Here is a 21,049-nt window from a genome sequence, read left to right as displayed (position 1 = left end):
TTGTAAAAAATTTAAAATCACAGCAAAATTGTGACATGACTTAAGTATAATGATAATATGGTATCGTGGGGCCTCTGGTGATTCCCACTAATTTACTAACCTGAATCAGCAAAGTAAATAAAGTAATCATGTAGTATAGAAAAAGTACATTTGCATTAGGTATTTATTATTATCATTAAGTGCCTTAAAACTGTGTTTAAATACAGTATTTGAGTAAACCTACTTAGCTAGTTTTCACCACTGAAAAAACTCTTCTACTCCACCGTACAGTACATTCTTACATAGAATCAGGCCCAATTTATTCCATCATAACATTTTAAAATTTTTGTTCAGCCACACCCGCTGTATTTCCTCTTTACAGTCCTCCATCAGTGAATGTTGAACATGAAACTCACAGAGCATGCATCAAGAAGAGTTTAACTCTGGTCAGGTCGGAGTTGCCAAACAAACTACTAAACCACTGTGTTTCTCCTCCAGGATGTCATATTTCAGGGTAAATAGAAAATCAGAGCATTTTTTAATCATCAATCAAAAGATGAACAGAGCCTGTGGAAGTAGGCGAGTGCAACTTCTCCCTAGACAGTGATGCTGCTGCTTATTTCAGCGTCAGGATTTTCATATCTCCAAAATCACTGTGGCTCACTGAAGCAATTTCTATCAACATAAGACAATAAGGGCCACATGTGAGTTTTTCACATGGCTCTAATCCTCTCTGTACTTACCCATACTCACTGGCCACTTTATTAAGTACACCTGTTCAACTGCTCCTTAACGCAACTATCTAATCAGCCAATCACGTGTCAGCAGCTCATTAACATTTAGTCATGTAGACATGGTGAAGACGAGCTGCTGAAGTTCAAGCTGAGCATCAGAATGATGAAGAAAGGTGATTGAAGTGACTTTGAACGTGGCATGGTTGTTGGTGCCAGACGGGCTGGTCTGAGTATTTACTGGGATTTTCAGCACAACCATCTCTAGGGTTTACAGAGGATGGTCCCAAAAAGAGCAAATATCCAGTGAGCCAAAATGCCTTGTTGATGCCAGAGGTCAGAGGTCATGGCATGGTTTAAACACCACAGCCTACCTGAGTATTGTTGCTGAGCGTGTCCATCCCTTTATGACCACAGTGTACCCATCTTCTGATGGCTACTTCCAGCAGGATAACACACCATGTCACAAAGCTCACATCATCTCAAACATGACAATGAGTTCACTGTACTCCAATGGCCTCCACAGTCACCAGATCTCAGTCCAATAGAGCACCTTTGGGATGTGCTGGAACGGGAGATTCTCATCATGGATCATCCGTGTGATGTCATCATGTCAATATGGACCAACATCTCTGAGGAATGTTTCCAGCACCTTGTTGAATCTGTGACACCAAGAATTAAAAAGGGGGTCCCACCTGGTACCAGCAAGATGTACCTAATAAAGTGTATTATAAAACTAAACACTCTCTGAGAGACAGACGTCAAACACACACACACACACACAAAACAGGAAACAGCACGTTGATTCTCTTATTTGTTCAAATTTATTAGATATTCTGTTATGTTCCATTGTCTAGACCTTCTGTCACAGCGTGAAGCCGTGAAAAAGAAAAAAAAAAAAGGAACTAATTGTTTTACATTCACTACTAATTCCCCTGAATGTTGCCTTATCAGAAAAGAGAAAATCGAATACATTGTGAATCTTTGTCTTTCAAAAACAAAACATTAAAGAAAAAAAAAAAAAACAGTAGATTTTGCAAGTGCTTATTCATGATTACAATAAAAGAAAAACAGTATTTTGGACTCCATCTGTTCCCTAAGCTTCTATCCCTCCCCTCACAGTCATACCCTGGCTGGCATCACTGGTAATGCTACAGAACTGTACATCACACAGCCTACTCTAGTCTACGGGCCGACTCCCGTCATCGTCAAACTCAGTCAGGCTTTTCACTCCTCAAGTTTTAGTCTGAGGTCCAGCTGACTCCAGTTTGACTCTGAGGGGAAGCCGCCCTCTGAGAAAGGATTTCCCTTCTTGTCTGATGCAGTTCAAGAGCTTCTCAAAAGCACTGATGTCCTGATCAAACACACAGAGACGAAAGAAAGGAAAGAAAAGGAAGTGTTGAGCATGCAGATCCAAATTTTGTTTTCGTAAATCTCCCCTCGTGTATCGATGATGTAACGGCTCCATGTCATGCCTGTACAGGTGTGAAACAAGGTCCTGCAGCTCAGAAACATCCTGCATAGTTTGACACATCTGTCTCCCGGCTGTACATTCATAAGCATGGATGAGGTACGGTTAAACAACACGTAGACAGTCTGCTCCACTTCACACACACACGCGCGCGCACACACACACACTGTCCACAGAGCTGACATCAGCTGTTCTCACAACGTTAAAGTTAGCAGTGCTGAATGATAGACCTGACAGCGCCGAGTCGCTGTGAATATTCCATTCAAGTCAGTGTTTGTATGTACAGTTTGTCCATTTCTATAATTATAAAGTACACTTATAACTCTCTTTACAACCTGTCCACACACAGCACGCACAGATAGGTCACGACGAAACCTAAGAGACACTCACACCTCATCCGATACACAACCACAGATGGGTAACTGCACTAAGCTACGTCATGATCGTAGAAAACACCACCTACAGCCCGACGGGATCTGCAGTACGCACAAAATAAAGATGTGAGCTCTCGCTGTGACGAACTGCTCGACGCAGCGCAAAGAAATAAAGTAGCGATGCAGGAGAGAGCAGGACGAGGACGCCACCTGTTCAGATCAAGGCTACGACAACCGTCTAAATGTTTTCGCGGAGAGATTCATCCTTAACTAGACTGACCTCATACTTTGAGCTAAGGTAGATGAAAAGCTTTAAAAAAAGAACCACTATACACGGTGAAAATAAAAATTAAAACCACAACAAACATCACAGATCTGCCTGGACCCATTTGCTCTGTCAGGTGAGAGGAAGTGGTAGTTTGAGGAGAATATAAAAAAGATTCATGCACGCAGCGACGCACAGACTCTCATCCTCATTTGTTTTAGTCTAAAAAAAAAACAGAAGAAGAAGAGTGGAGGCTTGTGGGGGCGCTCCAGTTAAAGCCCTAGCCGAGGAGAAAGGACATGCAGCGACAGCATGAGGCAAGTTTGACGGGCCGGCGGTGGGGCGCGGGCGCCACGCACGGAGCCTCGATATTAAGCTTCTCCGTCTCCAGAGTGACAGTCCTTTAAGAGCGAAGGCAGTTGATAACGCAAACGCAGATGCACACACTGACACACACACACACACACACACACACACACACTTGTATTGTACAGACTCTCTCTAATCAACACAAACAGTCCGCTTGAGCGCAGCTGCATTGCAGCGACATGCAATGACAGTTTTAGCGAGGAGTTGCTGTTGTCCACATGCACTTGTGACAGAGGAGGAGGAGGAGGAGGAGGAGGAGGAGGAGGGCTTGTGTGCATGTCCAAATGTGTGTGGGGGGGAACGATAGCAGAGTTTATCCATCATGCATGAAATTTGCTTCGAACCCTAAACAGGCATCAGCCTCCAAATTAAACTATAAGAAGAAATTAAAACATCAGTTTTCCCGACCGACTGCCAGACAGAGGGGACAGCGAGACAAAGAGGGGACGAGATCTAGACACATTTATACCAGGACAAGAATATAGACGATACTGAGGGGAGAGACGAGGAGTAAAGTAGAGACAGACAGTTATAATACACAGGAAGGGGTGGGGGGGGGGGGGGGTGAATGGTCCAATACCTGCTAAAGTCTGATACCAATTATTGTGGGAACCTGTTTACTTAAAAACAACATTCTAATTAATTTAAAAGGCTTGACTTTCTGAGTCACGGTTTAGACACCTGAATAAAAACAAAGCCCATTGTAATAATCAACTAACAATTACATATCAGGCAATTTACGTTCTGTGCAAAGAGTTTTTTTTTTCTTTTTATATGTATGCAAAACCATGTTTTTTCTGTTGTGAACAGGAGGCTTGTGATTGGGGTAGAATCTGTACAGTACTGTTGAACCAATCTTGTCAAACCCCCCAATGAATCATGTGAGACAGGAAGAGAAGAGGTCGACGTCAGGGCCACTTCCTCATCGTGGTGGACGTGTCTCTGATGACATCATCATGACAGGGTTTGGTTGATTTGCCTCATTGCTCATGAGCAGCACTGGTGCCTCGAATCGGACCTTTATTACGCAGCTGGAGATGGAGAGAGAGAGAGAGAGAGAGAAGGTTGGTGTGTGGGTTTGGTGGTGAAGACTTCAGGAGGTGTTTAAAGGGACAGTGCAGAGTTTTTGAGGTGGGGTTGTGTGAGGTACTTATCCATAGTCAGTGTGTTACCTACAGTAGATGGCGGTAGGCACACCACCAGTTTGGAGAAGCAGACAGGAGTGCTGCCACAGAAGCTAAGCAATGTACTGCTGTGGACGAGGGCAGCAGCAAACGTATTTTACGCAATATCAGTTCACGTTCACGCTGTATTCTGAATATTTTCACTGCTTCATCTTGCAGTCAGACAGTCCTGTCCGACGGGGAACTGAAGCCGCTATCTACGCTCTCTTTAAAGCCACCGTACTCCTCTGACGAAAACAGTTATTTCACTTCAGAGTACAGGAGCTGTTGGTCACCGCTGCCTCCACACTGGGGTGCTTCACACCTAACCTGTTTGGTTCGGTTAAAACAAACTCGGGTCAGTTTGCACGGTTAGTGCGGTTCGTTTAAGCTGGTGTGAAAGCTGTCAGTCAAACCCTGCTGCAGACAACACAACCAAACTGAGACTACTTGAAAAGTTGGGTCTCAGTCCACTTCTAAACAGACTCTGGTGCGGTCAGTCTAGATCCACAGCAGGAACAGGACAGCAGCTCACATTCCCACTGTCACACCATAAAGCACACGCCTCCTCTCCTCCTCTCCTTCTCTCCCAGAGTCCTCTGCTCTGTCACATAAGTGTATAAAAAAGAGCCTCCTGGTTGAATGGAGCTCTCCAGGATTTAGCCAAATTTCAGTCAATCAAAAGATATTAAAGTTCCTGATTGGAAAGTGATGCGGCACGCAGGTCATCCAGTTTATTATCCAACACCTGTACGATGGCTCGCAGGATGCTAGATATTTACGTTTGGAAACCTCGACCTAGCTAGCTATCAGAAGTCAGCAGAAGAAGAGTTTACAGACTGATGAGTTGATTTCCTCATCCTGATGAGTGACCCACAGCCACACGCCATCGCCATCCAAAGCCAACCACAGAAAGCAGACTTACAAAATAGACATAAGAGCCTAAATTTGGCACAAATTTAGCAGAGCTAACAGAGAGGTGACTGGACACGTCTGTGCCTTTACAAGCGGTCACAGTTCAGCTGTTTGGTCTGCACCAGGGTTCGACTCACAGCTTTTACACCGGCCCAAACGAACCATACTAACCACGTGTTAACAATAAAGACCAACGGTAGTGACGGCAGGAAAAGGGAGTGTACGGTAATGATTCGGGGCTTATTACTGTGAGATCGCTGTCACACTTTTTAATGGACTCAATGAACTGACGAAATACAGTCATATCAAAGCACAGCAGTTCCAACATGTCTGACTCATTGATCAGGGAGAACACTCGCGCTGATGTGCACACGTGTTTGGTTACCAAATGATTAGCGTAAATAGGTTATATAGATGGCCTTATACTGATGAGTCATAAGATCACTGTCACGATCAGCAGACGGATTTATAGGTGGTTTAGTTTTTGAAATAACACTTCAAATACGTCTGCTATAATTAAATCCTGTGGCTGGTTCATTTGCTTTCACATCTCAAGCGAACCGCACCTCAGTCTGTTTTCAGGTGGTCTTGGTTCAGTAGTTTGGTCTGCACGAGGGTTCAACTGACAGCTTTACCACCAGCAAAAATGAGCTGTACTAAACAGACAAACAGGTTGGGTGAAAGCACATTTAAAAGGTCTGGCTGTCTGACGTTAAGATAAAGCAGTGAAAATATTCTAAATGTAGCGTACACCTAAACTGATTTTAATTTTTGTAGGTGCCTAAAATAAACTTCCTGCTGCCCACGCCCACATCAGTACATTGCTGAGCTTCCGTGGTGGTACTCCTGCCTGCTTCTCCAAACTGGGGGCGCCCTGACCGCCACCTACTGCAGCAAGTACCTCATGAAACCCCACGTCAAAACATTTGATCTATCCCTTCACATTTACATCAGTTAGCAATAAGCCATGCACATGCAGAAGAATCAGCTAACTCCACAAACATCTCAGTGAGGTTCTCTTTACTCCCACGATCACAAAACATCAGGAGGAAAACAAACAGAGCACAGAGTGAAGCGTTGGAGACGAGCGATCGAGCTGCAAGAGAACGTTACCATGAGAGTGAAGATGACAAACGTGAGTGGATGAAGATGATTTGAATGAAAACAGAAGATTAGAAACAGAAAGAAGACACGGGGCTGAAAAAACAAACTGGACAGATAACAAAAAAAGGAGGAGTGAGTTAAGACAGCAGCCTGAGAGCAGAATTAAGAAAAGGGTGGAGAATGATCCATGCAGCGCCACCATCACCCCTCCTGTGATGAGACTTACTCAGCCTGCCTCTAGTGTTTGACCTACAGCGACGGGCCTCTACTCGTCTGTTGCAGAGGTGCCTCGCACATCTCCCTTCTGACGCATCTGATGTGAAATTCAGGAGTAAAGGGTTAAATCAGGTAGATCAGGTGTGTAGAGTCGTCTCCAGCAGTCCGGTCCAAACAGAACAATCATCACTTGTACCATCATTTATCATTCACAAGAGAAAAAACACTTCTCTATTTTTAGGTCCACACGTAGCGGTTTCTACGCTTGTTGGCTTTTCACCCACACGCAAACTGCATTTTAGGTCACTGAAAACTAGGGATGCACATGATTAAACGTCTGCCCCCTCGCTAGTCGGCACCAGAAATATTAGTCAGTTAAACTAATTAGTGTTTTATTCATGTACAAGGCGATTTAACTGTCATGCAGCCTCCCACCACTAGTGGGTGCTACAGAGCCGCCAGACAGCAGTCCTCTCACAAAACCAGCGCGGTTTGGCAGCACTTTGATCTAGAAAATGAATTCAGCAGCAATCTTTTTTGAGACGTTATATCATTAACAATAGCTTTAACAGCAGCTTTTCCATCAGGCTTCTGATTGCCCAACATCATTTTCTATGCGTGGCTTCAGTGATATCGCTGCCTGTTGGTTTGCCGTGCTCTTGACAGCGCTTTTTGCGTTTTCATTTAGACGGAGACGGAAACCTTTTTTTCAGAAATGCTCGCTTACATGTGGACTGGGCCTCAAAGTATCTGTAAACATGAAACAGATTAAAACAACTCTACTGAATTCTGTGTTCAAAGTTAAGTATCTTTACAGCATTCCTTACATCCACCCAAACCAGGAAGAAGACATGACCGTCCAGTATGAGTCTGATATGATAGCTGGTCAGTTATTTACCTCCTCAAGCTCTTTTTGGGTCTCCTCTTCCATCCGCCTGATGTCCTCCATGGTCAAACCCACCCATCTGTCGATCCAGCAGAACAGCTGGCGGTGGAAGTTGGTGAAAATACGCTTTTCTTGCTGTGGAGAGATAAAAAGGTATAAATAAATTAAACTTACTGCTGCTGTGTGCAACCAATAGGTGGGCTACAGACTAATAACTCAGGTGGGAGACTCTTGTTTCCTGCCTTCAGTCCATGTTGTAGACTTTGAATGTTTTTCTGGTTAAATATTTGCACCTGCTAAATGTTTCCTTTGCCACTGTCCCTCTCATCTCATCCCAAACTGAACTACAACTGCTCAGTTTAATTTTCTCTCCCTCCAGTTTTAAGAAACACTGAAAAAGGCCACGTCTCCCTCTGCTGTCCAAAGCAGAAACAACACCTCACTGGCACATGACCTCCAATGGCAAAGACCTTGTAGATGAATAGATGTGCTGCTTTACCCTGTGGATGAAGTTTTCCACTTTGGTCTGCAGTCCCCACCATCTGAACTTGACAGTGACCAGTTTGTACGCACACATGTAAGGACAGTCTGTCTTCAGCTCGTTCTGTGAAGGCACAAAACACACATTAATCACTGGAGTGACAGAGGACAGACAACATGGGACAGGACAACATCATCTCTGCTTTCTGTTGCTGCGTCTGGTACCTTCCATTCAGGGCCGAGGGGTCCTCTGCCCGTCTTGACAGAGTGGAAAAGAGCAGGATCTTCTTCTGGTTTATAGTCCTGGCAGAGAACAAAAGGACGACACAACGTTAAGATCCTGAAAGAAAACAGACTGAACCTGAGTCACCTGTCCAACACAGCTGCTACTGTCGATGAGTCTGTGCTGAGGGGTCACAGTCAAAACGTTTACATGACCTCAGAGAAAAATCTAAGATTAAAACCGGACTTTTAAAATCCATGTAAACATGTTAGTCCGACTGAAATCATACTACATAAAATTTCTCGAACGCAGATAATGTGAGTGGAGTTGAACTCCTCCTGCATGTATACAGTCAATCAGACCCAATCTGGCCGAGGCGCTCTGAGCATGCTCCACAGTTTCCGCCCCGGGCTTTGACCCAGAAGTCCAATAGCATTAAATGTGTAAGAGAAGAAGAAGCCGGTAACAACATGGAGAAATCTACATCCAGAGCCGTGACTTTTTGGACGGACCAAATGTACAGAGCTGTAAAGTTGTCCACCATGGTACCAGTTAGCTGCTAGCTAACCGTAGCTAACTTGTTTGTCCATTGTTTGGTCTGTGACATAATAGGTCAACAGGAAAAAGGTCCAATACTAACAAGTTGAAAGGGGGCATATCTCCACCTATCGTAGAGGGGTCGCACATACTTGGCTCAATAAATGGATTCCCCTCCCATGCTTGTATACTGGGACAAGGACAGTAGGCCAGTTAAATGTCCTCGTCCAGCTGGAGCTGTAGCTCCACTTCACTGTGCATATAAACGCACTGAATGCAGTCCAGGAGCCTGTTGACGCATATGTTATATGTCACAGAAGATGTCGATGTTACACTCGTCACACCTCTTCTGCTTCAAGAATGCTGGTTTGCTGTCTTAAAATCACACACCTGGGCGGCATTATACTGGCGTTATTTGGTTCTGAGTAAAGAAATAAAGTCGGCATAATTAAAGGTTGTGAATGTGGCAGTATTGCAGGATCTCTGTGTAAAAAGGGCTGAAGAGAAAGAGCCACAATATAGAAGCTTTCGTAGCTTATTAGCTGTGTTTCAACATCTATATTAATTTAACCTTTTCTGCTCCATAAAAAGCTAATGGTTAGCAGACAGGACTGCACAGTACAAATATGTCCCTTCAATAAACTGTTCTGATTGTTGTCCCAACAGCAATCCATGGAGGCATGGAGGGATTTTTGTCCCCCTTTTTAAGAACTCTTTATTGAATGAAATGATGTTCATTCCTGAGAAAACAAAATGCCAGGGGCTGTACACGCTCCAGCACAGAGAAAAGAGCTGGCTGGATGTTGTGTTTGTCGTCAGCTCGCCAGCTATCCTTGTGCATGTTAACGTACTGACTGAGTCCAAGACGACGTTTGTGCTAAATCTGAAGAAATTCCCTCGAGGTGTTCTTGAGATATCTTGTTCACAAGAATGAGACTAACAAACCCAAAACATAATGCCTCAGGCCGTGGGTATCGCCGGCACGCTTACATTTCATCTACTATTACTCTCCCTCATTTAGAAATCCTTAGTATATGACCTTGAACTTGCAACTATTGAAAAATATATTCTCGTGTGTGACTTGGAAGCCTCACACTTATGTAAGCACATACTAGAGCACGACTGGCTGGCCACAAAATCACGTTCATACATCCATGTCTTAGACTCAGAGTCAAGGTGAGCACAGAGGAACTTTCTGTCTTCAGCAGATGAATGTAAAAAAACTGCACATGAATCATTCTGCACAGTGAAGCTCAAACATCAAGGTCAACGAGCAAGACGAAAAACAGAGAGGGACTCTAAGCGTTCAGATATCCTCCTACTGATCAGGATGAATAAACCATTTTAAATGTTGTTTGATCATCTGAAAGAACTAAGACAAAACAACACTGTCACAAAGCTGAAAACAGGAGCTGTTTTTCTTGGCTTGTGGGAATTAATTCCATGTGACTGTTTAGTCAGACTGCACCCTTCCAGGCCGTGTTCAGACTCCCGTCCAGGAACACTGAATCAGCAACCACAAGATAGTATTTTTACTACAACCCCCAAATCCCACCGCCGAGCTCAAGGCTCACTGTGCTGTTTTAATCCATTGGGTGTGCTGGGGAAGAGCGCTGAATACCTGGAGCAGATGGACATTCAGATTAAGCCTGGGCCTCAACGCTGATCCACTTAAGTCATTATTGAACAGGAGCTGGTGTAAGAAACGCTGTGACCCACCTGGATGAAAATGGCTTAATGCCTCCTTTAAGATTTTAAACCACGGGCGACATGATGGTTTAGGTATTAAGTGACTGACAGGCGCCCACGACTGGACTGGTAAGAGGGTTTAACGGGTAACTTTGGTGTTTTTCAACCTGGACCCTATGTTACCCTGCTCTTGCGCTGAAGTGATTAATGGGGACAATCATTTTTTAAATTGGTGCAGTATTGAGTGAGACCACTGCAGCAAGCAGCCGCAAAACAGGCTGCAATGTAACCTCTTGGGGCATTTGTGCATCATTATTTTACGACCACTAAAAGTGTTTGTTTTTGTCACTGACAGGCTCACATTGTTATTCTAAGTGTCTGACAACATTATGAAAGGATCCCAACAAGGATAGAGCTTTGTGTTAAAGAGTCAGATCCTTTTTGTTTAACCAGAAACAGCCCTGAAATCACCGTCACCAAACCCACCAAATCAACAGTCATGTTAGTGTGTACAGAGGCAGCATGTTGTCACATCTAACTGGTGAATCAAGGGTTAATTTAAACCAAACCAGAGCTGGTGATTGTTGGAACAGCTGAGAGATGAACTAAGATGGTTTCTGGGAGTTTTACTTGGTTTCTATTGACTTTGAATGAAGTGTGTTGAATGATGATAAAATCACTATTTTTTTAAATGGAGTCTGGTGGGTTTGGTGACGGTGATTTCAGGACTGTCTCTCTTTAAAAAAAGGTCTAGTGGTAACTCTGTGTTGTCAAAAACTTATAACAGTCTGAACCTGTCAGTGGCAAAAACAAACACTGTTAATGGATGAAACTTGGCGATGGGAACATGCCCTGAGTCGTTACACTGCAGCCTGTTTTGCTGCTGCCGTCTGCAGCCCTTTCACTCAATACAGGAACGATACTCTTGTCAGTTCCTTTGGGTTTTTTTAATTAAGAGCAGAACTAACATTGCTTCATTTTCTGTGTATGTAACTACAAAATATAAGCCCCTTTTACACTGCCAGATTTCCCGCGAATGTTGGGCCATTTTGCCGGCAAGCTGCGAGTGTTTAGACACACAGAGCCGGATTGGCAAGTTGATCCAAGGTGCCCAATTTTCCTCCTCGTAGGGTAGACATATTAGTGGAACCCTTTTATTTTAAACAGACCAAGGCGCCCTTCCGCCACGGGAGGAACTGTTGATGACGCTGCACGTGCGAGCCACTGGTGGTGGATAAACAGGAAACAGCTGATAGCAGGAATTAGCGAGCAGCTAGTAGCAAGAGGGAAACACAAACCTGACAGACACTGTAAAGATGAGCAACTGGGGAGACAAGGAATTGCGCGCCCTCCTTGTCCTCGCAAACGAAGAGGCCATTAACTGTCAGATGACGGGGACGGTGAAGGACGGGACGACTTATGAGAGAATCGCCGAAGGACTGACCAGCCGCAGCTTCCCTCCCACGTCACTGTTTACGTCACACGCTGAGCTACACGTTTTGTTACTTGCTCACGCCCCCCATTGCCCCGAAAAAGGTGCATTCTGTATAAACAAAAGTAGGTAGGCGGCATTTTGCTGCACTCCCCGATTTTGTTTTTATACTGCCAATGCTGAAAAAACACTGATTGGGCTTTCCTGCTAATTTGCACAACTCCTGTCTAAAAAGGGGTACAAATTAACATTCTGCAACAGCATTATTTGGAATTCAATTTTATCTATAAAGCCCAATATTACAAATCACAATTTGCCTCAGAGGCTTTTCAGCATACGACATACTTGGTCCTTGGACCCTCAGCAGATAAGGAAAAACAAAAAAAGATTAAAAAAAAAAAAGGAAGGAGAGAGAAATGGAGTTGGTGAGATAAAAACTACACAAGATAACATTTATGTAACCAAAATAAACAAAAAATATATCTGAATTTCTCCAATACGGATTGCAGAACCGTTAACCTCAGAGCTTATCAATAATTTGGCCCCAGGGCCCGTTTAATACCGGGTTTTGGTACCTGGTTTAACTGTAATACAACATCAATTGTTGCCAGCCAGCTGCCATTGTGTCAAATGGACAAGTTTGCCTTATGTCACCTACAGCAGGAGTGTTAACTGGTGCAGTGCAGTTCAACCTGGTGGTTGTAGGCTTTCTATCTCTTAAACCAGAGAGAATGCAACAGTCCCTTTTCTCAGATTTTAAAAGTATTAGTGTCTTTCTGCGGCATAGACAGTCCAGTTTTACAAAAAGACTGTCTTTCCAGTAGTGAAATACTTTTTAACCCAGTAGAAGACTTCATCTGTTTCCCATCCCAATCAATCCCACATCAAATCACATGTGGCTGATGAACTGAAACTGAACTGATAAACACAGTCCAACTGGATTCTCATGCTGTTTCCGCCGTACAACTCCATGTTAGAAAAAGTGTCTTCTAAGCTGAATGGGCACAGATGATGACGTCATATACAAAGATAAATGAATGGATAATGCACGCCCTGGAGCTGCCCCATAGACAGTGAATAATGAACCAGCTGCTGGGACACTGTGACACCAGTAACCAGCGTTTGACTGGGATACAGGCACATGTTGAGATTCACAGCGAGAAAGCTGAAGGGACACTTTCTGCAAAGCTTCTGCAACACATGAGAGACATTCACTGATGAAGTGTCAGTGGGTATTCATGCACGTCTTAATGGTCTGATTTCAGCTGACGGAGAGACAGCTGTCTCAGTAAGTGGATGTGGAACATGTTTAATTATGGATTTGGTTTTTACTGAGAGCAGAACGTGAAGGCAACAGGAAACTCAGGGGGGACAGTGAGTGGGGTGATGCGCTACAAACATCTACGTGCTGTACTGAGCAGCCAGATGATCCTATGCATTAACGACAATTTAAGAGAAGATGTGCGGTTGCTGTACGTATTTTTTTTTAATCTACTATAAAGGCCATACTAGTGTGCATCTCTCCTCTCTCTCTCTGCACAAAGTTCTCCACCAACACTCAGAGAGACACAGAGCTGCTGCTCTGTTTAATCTGTCTGGTCATTAGTCTACAGTGAGACATCGGTCTGTATGTTACATGAGCTATGATCATAGCGCGTCGCCGTTCTTCTTGGTAGTTGTAGTCTACTGTGTGACACTAGCTGTGTTTCCATCCAAAAGTGATTTGAATCATTGGGAAATGTGCATTAAAAGAAATATGAATCCTGTGTGTTTCCATTAAATGTATGGACTTTGGTAAAAACTACGAACACGCGTGAGTTTGCTGCAGAACCGGAAACAAAACAAGTCTCGCATTCTTCTTCTACGTTTTCTGGCGGTTGGCAACCAGCTTGTAAATGCATTACGGCCTTCCTGACCCGGAGTGTGGATATCACCATGGAGAGAGGTGCGCTACGTCAGACTTAATTCAAACATAACTGTTTCCATCCCCCGTTTTGCGAATCAACCAAAACCCGGCTAAAGCAAGCGTATTTTAGTTTGTGTGAATCAGGGGATTTTAATTCGAATTTTGGCGTTTCCATCATAACTTTCTGATGCGATACTTCTAGATGCGCATCTAAACAGGCTGACGGAAACATGGCTAAGTGAGACAGCGCCTGGATGCAGGTGACAGATGTGTTTAAAAAACGCAGCAACACAGACGTTTCATACACAAGACAAGTATAACGAGGACAAAGTGTCTCTGTCTCCGTCCCTCCCTCGGCCTCTCTGTTGATGCTCTGTGCAGAAATAAGAATCAAATATTTAAATCATTTTCCAGCTCTAGATTCATTTGAAAGGTCGACAGACGGAAAACAACTTTTTTACTTCGCCCACAAAGATTTTTAATGTTTCAAGCCTACCTGATCCTTTTATAGTCGTCTCCTCTGTAGCTCCAGAGCTGTGTGCACAAAGTTAACGTACAGCCCTGATATTTGGGGAAAAAATCCCTGTCTTTGCATTTTATTTTGATCCCAGTCTGTCTTTATAAAACTGTGTATGACGTCTCAAATGTAGCTTTGACTTGTAACTGAACATGAAGCTCATTTCGCAGAAAATACCGAAATATATATGTATTGAGTATCGCCAGTCAGCCTGAAAATACAGAGATATGAATTTTAGTCCACATCGGCTGTTCCTGCTCACACTCTTGTGAGAGAGTCGAACATTTTTTTGTTGTTCAGCAACAATAGCAAACACAGGAGCTCTTCTTGCTGTCGTGAGGACGGCATTTTCTTTCCTACTGTGCATGCTTCTTCTTCTTCTTTTTTTTAAAGATACTTTTTAAAAACTATAATTAACAAGATAGTTATTTTAGTGCGAAGAGGGGACAGAGACAGAGAGGGGAGATGACATGCAGCACAGGGTCGTAGGTTGGACTCGAACCCGCAGCTACTGCAGCAAGGACAAAGCCTTTGTACACAGGCTGCCTGCTCTTCCATGTGAGTAAATGGACGCCCCACTGTGCACACTTCTTCTGCTTCTATTTGATTCGTATGGCAGTTTGCAGTCAATGCCACCAACTGAAATGGAGTGTGGATCAGTAAATGTGCAAGCATGATGCCAGACCCTCAATCAAGGTTCCTGACATCAAATCTACAGACTTTTCAAGGACTTTCCAGGCTCATGTCCTTCAGAAGGACGGACCCAACGCAGCACAGAGTTCCTCCAGCTTTAGGCACGTGAGATTCAAGGCTTTTTAATGCCACTCAGAATGAAAATTATTTCACAAAACTAGTGAATTATTCTCTGATGTGCATAATTAAAAACTATTTTTCTTCTGACCATTGTTAAACACAGGAACACGACCCATCGTAAACATTTGCTCAGAGCTGGTGTTGATTACATGAATGTTTTACAGCTCCATGATTCACACAGTTTGTGATCGTGTGACTAATAAAAAGCTGTATGAAGATGTATGAAGGCAAATATACGTAGGAAACCATCAGAGAAGAGATGCTGACCAATGTTTGTTAACTTTGTAATCTTATGTAAAAAGTGAGCGAACAAACAACCACCAGTCCTCATCTTCACATAAACTTCCAGGCCAACTTTAAGAATTTTACTGTGAGTAAAATATTTCATAGACTTCAGTGAGGCTTTATGGACGATGGCAAAGAATCAATAAAATGGCTGCATGGATTCTTTGACACTTGAAGTCAACCTGTCTGACCACGCTCCTCCTCAGGGTGGAGACATCCTGCAGTAAATATGTTTTCATCAGGCTGTGGTGTCTGGTCATTCATGTTCAGAAAGGAGCAACTCACCCCAGGGGCCACTTCTTCTTTGTTTGAAATATCTATGGGAGACACCTCCACAGTCCTCCATGTCTGCTCGTCCAGGTCGTGGACCTGACAGACACACACACACACACACACACACACACACACACACACACACACACACACACAAACAGGAGCAGGTAAACCTCAGCTCAGCAGACAGGTAACACAGAGACAATTTATTCAAATCTGTCCTGAGTGTAAATCAAATGAGATTCAAATTAAAAACCTCACAGATGAACTGGATCTTGGATCTTTGTCTCTTGAACATGCATCAACATATTAAGATGTTTTTTGGTTTCTAATTAAAGGGGTACTCCACCTGTTTCACACTGGGGCTTTTTTATTAAGTCTGTGAGAACAATATATGGAGGCCTGTAGGAGATTATATTAAAATGATAATGTAAACCTGAAAATTAACATTTAATTCCACAACAGCATTTTAATTTCCACATGTGAATGTTTATAAAACAAAAATGCAATAATCCAATTTGCATTTCCTTTTTCACATACAGGCGTTCTTTGATTTATTAAAATGAAAATAATGACATTGTTTGACATTTAACTGTCAAAGTTGTACCCCACTGTCCGGTGCACAAAATTTTAAAGTTATTTAAAATTTGATTTGTTAAGATAATTACTTAAAGGAACATCCTTAACTTTTAATTTATTAAGCTTTCTTTTTTCTCCACTGTGTTCTCTTCTATGTCCAGATATTGCAGTGTAACATGCAATGTGTGAAGCCAAACTGCTGCAAGCATTTTATTTACTCTATTTATCTATCTATTATTTTATTTTAGTCTCTATGGTTTTGTTGTAGCCCCATTTTCACAGCCATCCCTTGGAAATGGACAGAATTAGAACCTTACTTTTTTGTGGGCATAGTTTTTTTTATTTATTTTTATTTATGTATTTGTTTTTATTTATCTACTTATTTATTTTTGTCATTTTTCTTTATCTCTCCCCTCTCTCAATGTGTTAACTGATCCGCATTGACAAAGGATATGTTAAAACTGCATTTTGAAAATAAAAAGGAAAGTGAAAAAAAATTTTAAAAGTAAAATGAAATAAAAATAATGTAACCTTGTTTTCCATTTATGCAAGCAATATTTAGGTAAAAAAAGTGGAATTTGTTAACAACTTAAACAACATGTGACATTTCATTTTCAAAGTCTTAAATTGTTGTACAGTGGACAATACTTAAATGTTAATTTAAATTTGAAAATTAAAATACAACATAAAATCTATCTAACGTGTGTGCAAAGATTTTTAACTCACAAACAAAATTAAAATGCAATTTTGATTTAACTTTTTCAATGGGAAAATAAAACTGCAAATTGGATTACTTTTCATCTTCATTTTATTTTTTTTACTCAAATAAACACATATTTGAAAATTAAATTGAAAATGCAACTTGTTAACAATTTGAAAATGATGATTTGACGTTTCATTTTCAAAGACTTAAATTCCTGTACGGTGGAAACTATTCAAATGTTAATTTAAATTTGAGAATTAAAATGCAACATTAAAATATACTTTTATCTTTTATTTGTGCAATGATTTAAACTCAAATAAAAAATTCTTTTTTTTTTTTTTTCTTCTACTCAAACATATAGCTATTTGAAAATTAAAATGCTATTTTGGAATTATGTTTTTATTTTCAAGTTAACATGATCGTTTTAATAAAGTCGCCTTTGGGCTTCCATAATAATAGATATCTCTGCTTGGTCTTGGAGACTTCAAATTGATGGCATTAAACCTGCATTATAAACTGGGGACATGTAGTTTGTATCAAACAGGGAGGGTCTGATGAAAAGCACTCTCACACTGCATCATGGGAAATGTAGGATGCAGTGTTAATACTGGAGTCTAAGTGTGAGGATATCTCGGCCTCTGCTACTTCAATTTTGACCGTTCTTTTTTTGTTCCTCTTTGACACCAACACGCCTCCACACTGTGTCCTCTGCTCACTTACATTTTCTATTGTTCCCATGTCAGGTTTGTGCCACGTCTCGATCTTTATCATAAAGTCGTCCTTCATGTACTCATTCTGAAAGGCAGGAGAAAACACACAATAACAATTAACATTTGGCCTTTAGTTTTTAAAGTCTTACAAAGGTGAAAACACTGCCGAGCTGATAAAGTGCAGCTGATCTCAGCCGACACAAACGGCACAGAGAACACCATGAATGGAAGAGATGTGTACGTAAACCCTGCAGCTAAATCCAATTAACCAATCAGACGTTTCTACTGAAACAACAGAAGTGCTGCTGCACCGCTCAGCTCTCATCTATTTTAAGATCCTCGCGGCAGCAGTCGGCTTGCAGGTAACGTTTAACAATACTAGGCTGTGAAAAAATACTGTCAAAAGACACAGAGTGATCTCACACAGTTGTATCTGTGTATTATTGTGAGTAATTAAAAGTAAAGGCCCAGTCTCACCAGTATCTAACACAGCAAAATTTAAGTGCAATTCAATTTGTTTCTATGATCAGTAATTTCCACTCACAGGCATCAAATTTAAATGAATTGAACTTTGAAATGTAAATATGCACCCTTGACAAAAAGCAAGCTGTGTTGACAGACCCGACCTTTGAGGAAACAGAAGCCCCTTTTACACAGCCTGTTCAAGATGGGAATGTTGCGCCGTTATTCCGCCTCACTGTTCTGTATAGAACGTACAATCATGGAATGAAGGGATAGAGTTGTTTTGCCTTTAAGCCGGCAGCAGTGGTCATAACAGAGCTGAGTCCCAGCTGTGTAAAAAGCATGGGCCACAGGAGGAAGACGAGTGCGACGCTTTGATGACATGTTATGTGCGCAACCCATTGCCGGGAGATTTAAAAAGCAACTTATAGCAGTTAGCAGCTAACTCAAAAAGAAGAACAGCACCCGAAAATATCATACTAAACCGAATTTCTCTAACACACCCAGATCATGTGACTGGCCGAGGCACTCTGAGCATGCTCCACAGTTTCCGCCCCGGGCTTTGACCTGGAAGTCCAATAGCATTAAATGTGTAAGAGAAGAAGAAGCTGGTAACAACATGGAGAAATCTACATCCAGAGCCGTGACTTTTTGGACGGACCAAATGTACAGAGCTGTAAAGTTGTCCACCATGGTACCAGTTAGCTGCTAGCTAACCGTAGCTAACTTGTTTGTCCATTGTTTGGTCTGTGACATAATAGGTCAACAGGAAAAAGGTCCAATACTAACAAGCTGAAAGGGGGCATATCTCCACCTATCGTAGAGGAGTCGCACATACTTGGCTCAATAAATGGATTCCCCTCCCGTGCTTGTGTACTGGGACAAGGACAGTAGGCCAGTTAAATGTCCTAATTGAGTTATGGAGGGATTTTTGTCCCTCTTTTTAATAACTCTTTATTGAATGAAATGATGTTCAATCCTGAGAAAGCAAAATGCCAAAGGCTGTACACCGTCCAGCAAAGAGAAAAGAGCTGGCTGGATGTCGTGTTTGTCATCAGCTCGCCAGCTATCCTTGCGAGTAGTTACTACATCATCAAGCTCCAAACACTCAAAGACATACAGATACATTTTGTTATTTCACTGAGTGGTGTGACCAGGTCTTAGAAAACACGTAAGAAATTTGACAACTCACCGTCACAACTGCAGGAAAAGGGGGAAGAAGAGAGAAAAAGCATTAGCATAAAAGTCAGGATGACATTTATCATCTTTGACAAACAAAAAACAACATTTAGAAAAGTGCATACATGTGTTACATTGATAAAATATCTATTTAAATGAAGCCAAGATCACATGCAGCTACGACCTTTTCATTTCATCATATCATGCAAGATTTGTAGTGAACTCTTCAGCACGAACTTACTTGTGCGACAGTACGGGTAGGCGTTCCAAGCCTTTTCGTGAAAAACTAATGCTCCCTCTGGTGCAATCATCTTCACATAACCTGGGACTTTACTGCAGTGGGAGAAAAGAAGAAGTCAGAAGATCAAACATACGGTCCTTTATAAATAAAACGGCCATTTTTTCTTAACTGGTTAAAGATAAAAATTACATCTTCAGAGCTAAATCAAAACTAGATTTTCCTAGTGGACCAACAGTCCTCATCAGGGTCCATCAGTGGACTAGTCTCCTGCATGTTTCTGATATGAATGTAATGATTAAATGATATATTTTGGTGGTTTGAGTTGAAGGTGTGAGAAAGAATAGTATCAGTAACATTGTTAACACTGTGCTACATTACAGAGAAATACAAACCGTACTAATGAACCTTCATTAATATAGGCCTATATTTTATCTCCAAGTGCACGTCACACACTGAGCGAGCCGCCTGTTAATGACGCTGTGGGCTAATGGGCATGTAGCTACTTCAATGTTTCAGATAATACGTCATGTTTGTAGTCGACCAATGAAGATGAGTTTACATATCACCTTGGGTTCGTCCTTCACCTTCTCAAAATGATCCCACGCTTTGGATTTCCTGCCCGACATGTTATTAACTAGCCTGTGGAATAACCGCAGGTACCAGCCCTGGAAATTAACGTGACGAGGACACTTCCTGTGTCTGTCCTTTCAAAGTAAAGTCACACATGCTCCAGTCATACAGGTTTGGATTTATTCTGACAAGATAGTTTCATGTTTTGTTCTTTTTCTGCGACTAAGCGACCAATAAAATCTTGCCGACTAATGACCTTTGTGGTCGACTAACATTTGGTAACTATTAGAGGGCAACGCTCATCAAAACCTTTTACCAAACCTATGATTCTGCTTGTAATGATGTCTCCTTTTTGTTGATCTCTTGCCAAAACAACTCAGAACAACCTCTTCCTGCTGTATCAAAGAACCAGTCACACAATACAAAGAAAGGGTGGACAAAAGAGGAAACACCTGACAGGGACTCAGATGACTTCAGACAAGCTCCAGTTGTCTTTGTACTGCTTTGTAGAAACTCTGCATGTAGCTGAGATATTAAACCTCTGATTAAAGAGGAGGGCCTCAAATGATCTGAGGTAAGAAGTGGGAATCTACTTTGCAACAAGTGCCTTATTGTCCTGTAATAATGAACGCAACCTCAAAGTTAGTGAGGCCCTGAATGGCGTCTGACTTCATAAAGCTACTCCTGAATTAGTCATCACTTTGAAATATGGAGAGCATCATGCAGGAATATACTGAAAGGTAAAAAATGGCTTCTTATTTTTGCATACAGAGTAGTCTTCACCACCTGATGTCTCCCCTCAGATCGCTGCCAAAACAGCTCTACAAAACAGCTGGCAGCAGGCGCTGTCTGTTGCCTGAGATCCAAACAAACACGTCCAGATGGAGGAAAAAAAAATTCAGATCATGTTTCTGTTGCCAGCGCTCCAGGTTTTATGTGCCTTACCTACTTAGGTTACGTGTCCGGGGCGTTGGCAG

General features: G+C 42.1%; 1 protein-coding gene across 1 annotated transcript in view; it reads right to left on the bottom strand.

Annotated features, from left to right (window-relative positions):
* Positions 1–1,516: 1,516 nt before the first annotated feature.
* Positions 1,517–21,049, bottom strand: part of pitpnb (phosphatidylinositol transfer protein, beta) — a 35,868-nt gene continuing 16,335 nt past the window's right edge. Inside the window, exons 4-12 of the mRNA XM_033646957.2 lie at positions 19,503–19,594; positions 19,275–19,282; positions 17,631–17,705; positions 15,641–15,724; positions 8,179–8,256; positions 7,973–8,077; positions 7,486–7,608; positions 6,598–6,684; positions 1,517–4,220 (exon numbers count right to left, since the gene is read on the bottom strand). Coding sequence (XP_033502848.1) covers positions 6,637–6,684; positions 7,486–7,608; positions 7,973–8,077; positions 8,179–8,256; positions 15,641–15,724; positions 17,631–17,705; positions 19,275–19,282; positions 19,503–19,594 — 613 coding nt within the window. The 3' untranslated portion in view covers positions 1,517–4,220; positions 6,598–6,636. The remainder of the gene's footprint in view (positions 4,221–6,597; positions 6,685–7,485; positions 7,609–7,972; positions 8,078–8,178; positions 8,257–15,640; positions 15,725–17,630; positions 17,706–19,274; positions 19,283–19,502; positions 19,595–21,049) is intronic.

This window comes from Epinephelus lanceolatus, chromosome 19, assembly GCF_041903045.1.
Source record: "Epinephelus lanceolatus isolate andai-2023 chromosome 19, ASM4190304v1, whole genome shotgun sequence".
NCBI classification, from domain to species: Eukaryota; Metazoa; Chordata; class Actinopteri; order Perciformes; family Serranidae; genus Epinephelus; species Epinephelus lanceolatus.
This window is presented reverse-complemented; position numbering and strand designations above follow the sequence as displayed.